Here is an 8256-nt window from a genome sequence, read left to right as displayed (position 1 = left end):
CACGGTGGTGTCTAAGTCAGGGGTGGCTGGTCATCCGAATCCATCCCGGTGACATAAAGTGGCGTAGTCGGCAGGATTTCCACCGTGAGTTGTAGCGGCCACAGGTACGCGATTGTGGACTAAGAGGCACCAGCGGCTCGTCCACAAGTCATGCCGATCTTTATGGGAGCTCCCTGGGCACAGCGCTATGGAGGGCCAGGATTGGAGTTAGGCTTGCACGATTTGAAGGCGCAGACGGAATATCTGGCTGGATTACAGGGACTGAGTGCATCACAGAAAGTACAGTTTGTGTTGGGATCTTTGGAAGGAGAAGCCAAAAGAGAAGTTCTTGCTGCATCAGAAGCTACACGGCCTACCGTAAAAACTATCTTTGATTTCTTGTCAGAATTATATGGAGACTCTACCCCGGTGGCCACTCTTCGTGCCCAGTTCTTTAACTGTCAACAGGGGCCTAAGCAGACTCTTCGGGCATACTCCCTGAAATTGCGGGAGTAGTTTGGCCGGCTGAAGGGACGACAGGATCATGGACTAGGTTAAGGAGATGTCTTGTTACGACACCAATTTGTCTTGGGGCTGCGCGAGGGGCCGGTACGTCAGGCCATACGACTCCAGCTTAAACGAGACCCCACTATGACCTTTGAGGCTCTGCAACAAGAGGCCTTGGCATTGGAATTCGATCAGGGAGAGACTCGTACACCGGTTTGTGTGGCAGCAAGTAGTGCCAGTGGACCCGTGCCTGTCGAGCCGAGTGATTGGAAACAGAAACTGAGAACTGAACTATTAGAGGATGTCAAGGGACAGATGGCGGAACTATCTCGGAACCTGTTGGGTGAACTCCGAGTCGAGGGCGGACCGATGGTGAGAGAGAGGTCATATTCGGAGGAGGGGCGAGGTCCTGTGCGCCGCCCCCTACATCCTGTTTGCCCCCGGTTCCAGTGGGATGACCAGGGGAGGCCTATCTGTATTAATTGCGGAGATCCAGGACACATCAGTCGTCAGTGTGGGCTCCGTCGGGGTTCTCAAGGAGGTTTTTAGTCCCACCGGCCACTGTGGGTCAAGTGGCCGGGACCCCTTTGTGTGACCCTTCTGTTCCTGTTTTACGAGATGACTGGGTTGGGCGTTGTCCCACCGTGGAGATTCAAGCTAACGGAGTCACGATAAATTGTCTGGTCGATACAGGTTCTCAAGTTACATTATTCTCGGAGAGTCTGGCCCAGGAGTTGTTTGCAGATCGTCGGCTCCAAGCAATGGAAGCTTCCCGGCTGACTTTGCGGGGGGGGCAAATGGTCTGGAAATCCCCTATACTGGGTACATCGTGGTAGACTTTTTGGTCAGAGGGGTTCCCGTCCAACAGAAAGGGGTCGTTATCGTTCGAGATCATTGCTTGGGCATTCATCGAGCACTCCTAGGGATGAATGTTATACTGGATTGCTGGGAGGAATTGTTCCGGGGCTGGCCGGCTCGGACATCTCTGTCATCGGCGAGGCAGGACTGGGACCGAATTCTGGCCGATTGCCGAAGAGTGCATGCAGCTAGTCAAGTGGAGGAGAAGGAGGACATCGGTCAAGTTGCCTGTTGGTACGCTTTGTCTGTTCCAGCTCAGAGCGAGACCGTTCTTTGGGTCCGAGTGCCTACAGGACCCCGTGGGTTGGGTACCTGTGTTCTGGTGGAGCCTCATGAGGACTGTCAGCCCATCGAAGTGGCTCACGGGCTGGGGGTCATCCATCAAGGGGTAAGTCTCAGTAAAGGTGCGGAACGCCCATCCTTACCCCGTGCTCCTTTGTCGACACCAACGTCTGGTCCGAGTTTCCTCTGTAAGTCCTGTCCAGGTTTACGAGCATCAGGATGTCTGCTTCAGGCAGGTGAGCTCTGCGGTGGTGGAAGTCACCTCAGGGTCGCCAGGGAGATGCAGATCTGTGTCAGGTTATGTCGTACCTTAGACAGGGATACCTGCCGAGGGCAGAGGGTGTTGTACATTTATCGTCTTAGAAACTAAGAATAACGAAGTGAGACGTTGCTTCGTTTCATACGTTTTTTATGAGGAAAAAAAGGAAAGCGAAAGTAACAAAAATACAGCGTGTGCTTGTTCAGCAAATCGTTCACAAGATGGCAGTTGTAGAATTCACCAGAACCAATCACAAACCCCCTGTGAATCACATGACCTTTACCATTGCTCAATGCATCCTGGGAAATGAAGTCAATTCACAAATCAAAATTACACAATGTTTTAACCACATATATGTATCTGTAACATGAATTGTTAATCTAAATGTTGTGTATTAAATGTTAACTTACTAAATTTTAACTTATCAATCTTAACCTTCATAACTATTATTTTAAATAGTTTTCTAACAACTTTTCCTCAACACCCCCCTCCCCCATAAACCACAGTTTATATGATTTCCAAAGGATACAAAAGCTGGATGGGTCTCCGCAGAACAGTCCCTGAACTTGTGCGAACTGCACATGACCTCACAAGGCCATGAAAGTCGGAGATGTTGCGCTCATCGGAGAAGATAATACCCCAAGACAAAGAAGATTGTGGGGTGTCGCAGCGATGAGCCGACTTCAGATTCAGCAAATACTCTCTCCGCCATCGGTTCCAGATGTTATTCATAAGTCTTTGTCTGTAACGCCACCTTCTGTTCATCTCCTCCTTGTTCGCTGTTGGATGGTTAGTCTCAACTGCACATGGCTTAGGAGGCAAACAGGTCAGTCTCTGACCCACCAAGAAATGAGCAGGTGTCAGTGGCTCTGGCTCATCCACCTCATTGTGCACATAAGTGAGCGGCCTCGAGTTTATTATGGCTTCAGCTTCAGTCAGAATGGTGCACATTTCTTCAAAGTTGAGTTTAGCTCTGCCTAGCACCTTTCTGAGAATAACCTTGACTGACCTAACCAATCGCTCCCAGAATCCGCCCCACCAGGCTGCTCTTTCAGCGATGAACCGCCAGGTGATGCCTTTCTCTGAGAAGAACTCCCGTAGCTGTGAATCTTTAATGCCTTTCCAGAGCTCCTTCAAATCTTGATCAGCTCTCTTGAACGTCTTGGTATTATCTGAATAAATCACCTTGCATAATCCTCTTCTTGAGATGAATCTTTTCAACGCTAACAGGAAGTTCTCTGTGGACATATCTGAGACCAGCTCTAAGTGCACTGCTCTTGTTACAGCGCAAGTAAACAGTGCTATATATGCCTTTGTCATAACGTTCTGTGTCTTGGCATAGAGTGGCCCTGCGAAGTCCACACCAGTGATCTCAAATGGCGGTGACTCTATTATCCTGTCTCTCGGCAGTGGCGCGGTAGTCTGCTGTCCAGCCTTTGCTTTAAATTTCTTGCAGATTACACATCTGGACACAACCTTCTTCACTACCTGTCGTGCCCTCAAAATCCAATACTTCTCTCTTGTCTGTACTAAAGTGTCTCGTACACCTGCATGCATTATCTTCTCATGTTCATACTGCACCAACATTTCTGTGTATCGGTGATTGTTGGGCAAAATCCATGGGTGCTTTTCTCTGTAAGAGAGATCAGAATGCTGGAGCCTTCCTCCCACACTGAGCAGCTCATCCTCGTCCAGAAATGGTTTTAGCTCTCGGATTCTGGAGTCAGTGTTGGGACATTTCCCTGCTTTCAGCAGATCAATTTCAGAGCTGAAACTCTGGTTCTGAATCACCTTTATCCAGTTTTTATTTGCTTCATTCAGCTCTTCTGCCATCAGTTCACCACTGATGTTTATGCTTGAGCGGGTGTTGGTGATAAACCTTTTTATCCAGGCTGTTACCCGGAGCACTGTTTTTAGTTTGCTGTACTTCTCCAGACATAAAACAGGGCTTAAGAAGTCTTGGTCTTGCTTAACAAGCTGTACAGCAATCTGGTATTTGGATCTGAGTTCAGACTTTACCTCATCTTCTTGAACATCTTCCTGAGTGCTCTCTAACTGATCAGTTGACATCAGAACACAAGGACCATTCCACCACAATGTGCTCTGCTTCAGGTCCTGCACAGTTAGACCTCTGGTGGGAAGATCAGCTGGATTATTTTTCCCTTTGCAGTGAGACGATGACTGTGGATCAGTTAGAGACTGGATTTCCGTGACTCTATTTGCTACAAACTGTTTCCACTTATGAGCAGAACCACAAATCCAATGCAGCACTATCATCGAGTCTGTCCATAGTCTGAGTTGCGTCTTGACTAGTTGCAGTGCTTTCATGAGGGTGTTCCCCAGCCTGGCTGCTATTACAGCACCCATTAGCTCCAGGCGTGGCAGTGTCATCCTTTTGAGTGGAGCCACTCTGGACTTAGATGCAACCAGGCTTGCGGTCACTTCTCCTTCTTTTGTTTCTCCTTGAAGATAAGCGACTGCACTGTACGCCCTTTCACTCGAGTCACAGAACACATGTAGCCTCAACACTTGACCGTCCTGCCATGGTATGTGTGTTTGGTACCATCGTGGGATTGAGAGCTGATGCAGTTGAGGGAGCTCAGAGCATCACTGTTGCCATTTCTTTGCCAGATCAAGTGGCAATTTTTCGTCCCACTTGATCCCTCTCTCCCACATCTCTTGGAACAAGCACTTAATTCTGATGGTGAAAGGAGTCAGGAATCCTAAAGGGTCAAAAATACGAGCAGAAGACTCCAGAACACTTCGTTTTGTGTTTTCTCTTTCTTTCAGAATATCAAGCAACCCCCTGAGGTCGAACACAAAGTCATCAGTGGCTGGTCTCCACACCATACCCAGCACCTTCAGCACAGACACGTGTGACTCGGGATGCACAGCACAATCCATCAAGCCTTGCTGCCATTTTTCTTTGAGCTCTGGAGAGTTTGTCATCCATTTACATAGCTCCATGCCTGCAGCAGACATAATGTTCCTGGCTGTTGTTGTCACTGTATGTGCCTCTGTCACCCCACTTGCACTTGAAATGAAATCATCGACGTAGAGTGAGGAGCTGAGGGCTTCTACCACTTGTGGGTGTTCGAGCTCGTACGGTCTTAAATGCTTCCTTATGGTGGCTGCAAGTAAGAATGGGCTTGACGAAGCTCCAAACACCACTCTCGTCATTCTGAGCAAGCGCAGCGTCACATCCTTCTCCTCAGTTGGTGGTCCAGTGAACCACAGAAATCTTACAGCGTCCCGATCTCTTTCTGAGAGTGATATCTGCAGAAATGCTTTCTTGATATCTGCCATATATGCAAGTCATTTAGTGAGGGACTTCTGTCTTCGTGGGATGACGCATCAAACACAACACAAGTTTCGTTGTTGCCTTGTCCTCTCTCAATACAGCGTGATGAGGTAAGTAATATATCTGACTGCCTGGTGATGATGCATGCTCCCTTGGCACATCCTCAGCCATTCCTTGGTTTAAGTAGTCCTCCACAACTTCCTTGTATCTGCTATAGAGTGTGACATCCTTGCTTAGTTTCCTTTTAAAACTCTCCAATCTTTTTTTAGCGATGCGGTAATTGTCTTGAAGTGGAGGATGATGTTGTCGCCATGGCAACTCCACTTGGTAACGCCCATCCTTGAAGATGGAGGTTTCCTCGAACCGCTGCAATGCTTCTACATCCTCTGGACTCTCAGATTTCTCATTTATGATGCCCAGGGACTCAAGCTCCCAGAATGCATGCAGCTGTTTATCAATCTGTGCATCCTCGCTGAGCTGAATATGCATGCAGGTTGTCTCTGTCATGCTGGACACTGCTACTGGGCCTTGCACTGCCCATCCAAAAATGCTCTCCAGTGCCACTAGGCTCTTTGTCAGTCTCTCTACTCTGCCTGATACTATCTGCCAGTAATAATCAGAGCCGATTAGCACAGCAAGCTCTGGTTTATCATCTCCAGCACAATCTGCTAGTTGAAGACCTCTGTTTTTCATTTCCATTTGTATATGTTAACCAGGCACTTTCATCAGCGCTGTGCACACTTTGGGGGTGACAACTGCTTCGATTTCAATTCCCTGCCGATTATCCCATACATTCTTCAAACTGAGCTTCACTATGTTGCGACTCACAGTTGTTGGAGCAGAGGAGCCAAATGTGTGAAGAGTAAGTGTCCCTTGTCTAGTAACAGGTAGCTGCAGCGCCTTCACCACATTCTCATGCACAAAACTCCCCTGACTGCCTCCATCTAGCAAGCAGCGGACCATCTTCCTGCTGGTGGGTCCTACGACCCATGCTTTGGCAGTTTGTAGCAGCACAGTGTTCTCAATGGCAGGTTTGCATTGCTCTGCTTGGGGAATTACTGAGGAAATAACAGTGTCAATGTTGGCAGCTGCAGCAGGCGGAGATGTTTCATTTTTCTCACAAATGGCTGCATGATGCCTGCCTCTACATGTGGCACATGACCTGCACTTTGACCTGCAAAACCTGGCGATGTGTTTGGTCCCCAGACACACAAAGCACCTGCTAAGCTTCTTCAGTTTTTCCTTGCGTGCTGACACCGGGTGGACTGGATATTTTTCAGATTTGTGTTCAGTGCTATCACAGAACAGACAGTTTTGCATTTTCTGGTCAGCAATGTGTAGTGCAGCTGCAGATGGCATGCTTGGTTTCTTTGATTTCACATCATTGGCTGAATATGATTTGCTGCATGTTTTGTTAGCAGACTGGTTTTCTCTCTGGTTGTATGATTTCATCATTTGTAAAGTTCTCTCTCGGCTCTGAACCTCTTTCTGCAGGAACTTCAACACATTAGGCACATTCCATTCATCATCATCCCCTCTGTGACGGCTGTATTCAAGAGCCATGTCGTCTGGCATCATCTGGAGTAATATTGGGCACAACATAACGCCATAGGTGTCCGATACCACTCCCAATGACTCTAGGCTTCTGATTTGAATTTCACAGTCATCATATAACTGCCTTAATGCACTGACATCAGAGGATTTATTTACAGGAGTGAGATTCAGAAGCTTTGACATGTGAGCATTTACAATGAGATCTTTCCTTCAAAATCTGCTTTGGAGAATATCAACTGCAGCATCATAGTTACTGTCTGTCAGTGTGAGTCCTGCTACTGCCTTTGCAGCTGTTCCAGTAAGATAAGTTTTCAGGTAGGTAAACTTTTCTTTTTTGCAAAGTGCACCGTTACTATCAATAGCAGTCTCATACTGGCTCCAAAATTCCTGCCATACACTAACATCTCCGCTAAACCTCTCAATTTGTAGCTTGGGCAGTCTTACTGTCGGTTTATTTTCGCTAACGTTACCATCACTTGACTGAGCAGGCCGTGGGTTACTCACAGTTTCATTTTCTCGAATCACTCGGTGAGCTCGCGCTTTCATCTCGATGACGCGGTCTCTGTATTCCTCTGCGAGTTCAATCTCCGCCTCCACGTCCTCCAGCGAAGTGTGTTTCTCCACTATGCTGTCCAGCTCGCGCAAACTGTCCTCCATTGCCGACAACACGGCTAACATGTCCCACACACGATCAATATCCTTGTCTTCCTTTAATAATTCAACGTCGATCTGGTTCAGCAGTCTCGTTGTGGAACTCCGTATCGTCCGACGCTTTCTTTTGCACCGTTCATATTGTTCCACAACGGTCGGTCGCTCTTCGTCACTCATAGTCTTCTGATTCCCGGGTCTCGGCACCAAAAATTGTTGTACATTTATCGTCTTAGAAACTAAGAATAACGAAGTGAGACGTTGCTTCGTTTCATACGTTTTTTATGAGGAAAAAAAGGAAAGCGAAAGTAACAAAAATACAGCGTGTGCTTGTTCAGCAAATCGTTCACAAGATGGCAGTTGTAGAATTCACCAGAACCAATCACAAACCCCCCTGTGAATCACATGACCTTTACCATTGCTCAATGCATCCTGGGAAATGAAGTCAATTCACAAATCAAAATTACACAATGTTTCAACCACATATATGTATCTGTAACATGAATTGTTAATCTAAATGTTGTGTATTAAATGTTAACTTACTAAATTTTAACTTATCAATCTTAACCTTCATAACTATTATTTTAAATAGTTTTCTAACAACTTTTCCTCAACAGAGGAAAGGTGGGCTCAGACGGCGGGAGTACAACAGCTCCTAAGGCAGTGGAAGAGGCTGCGACTTAGAGAAGGGGTAATCTGCTGTTCGATGCGAGACCCTAGAACACCGGAGACAGTACAGCAGGTGGTGGTACCGAAGGGCCAAGTCTTGGAGCTAGGTATTTCTACTGGCCTAGGATGGAAAAGGAAGTTGAGGAGTTTGTTCAAAGTTGTCCACGGTGTACATTGTTCATACGCAGGAAGGAAACCC

The 8256-nt window shown here is 47.2% G+C and overlaps 1 protein-coding gene across 1 annotated transcript; it reads right to left on the bottom strand.

Moving 5' to 3' along the window:
- Positions 1 to 5894: 5894 nt before the first annotated feature.
- On the bottom strand, positions 5895 to 7855 carry LOC132153278 (uncharacterized). Its single transcript, XM_059562661.1, has 2 exons — positions 7245 to 7855; positions 5895 to 6764 (listed from the first exon to the last, which is right to left on the bottom strand). Exons 1-2 carry the CDS (start codon positions 7566 to 7568, stop codon positions 5895 to 5897), a joined length of 1194 nt encoding a protein of 397 aa, XP_059418644.1. The 5' UTR covers positions 7569 to 7855.
- Positions 7856 to 8256: the final 401 nt, after the last annotated feature.

Source organism: Carassius carassius, chromosome 11, assembly GCF_963082965.1.
Source record: "Carassius carassius chromosome 11, fCarCar2.1, whole genome shotgun sequence".
NCBI lineage: Eukaryota > Metazoa > Chordata > Actinopteri > Cypriniformes > Cyprinidae > Carassius > Carassius carassius.
This window is presented reverse-complemented; position numbering and strand designations above follow the sequence as displayed.

What these genes read in the sequence shown, in the direction of transcription:
- LOC132153278 (XM_059562661.1), bottom strand. Translation starts at nt 7,568, where the DNA reads ATGAGTGACGAAGAGCGACCGACCGTTGTGGAACAATATGAACGGTGC. An exon ending in TGATTCGAGAAAATGAAACT is followed by an intron (nt 6,765 to 7,244) that starts GTGAGTAACCCA and finishes ATATTACTCCAG; the next exon opens with ATGATGCCAGACGACATGGC.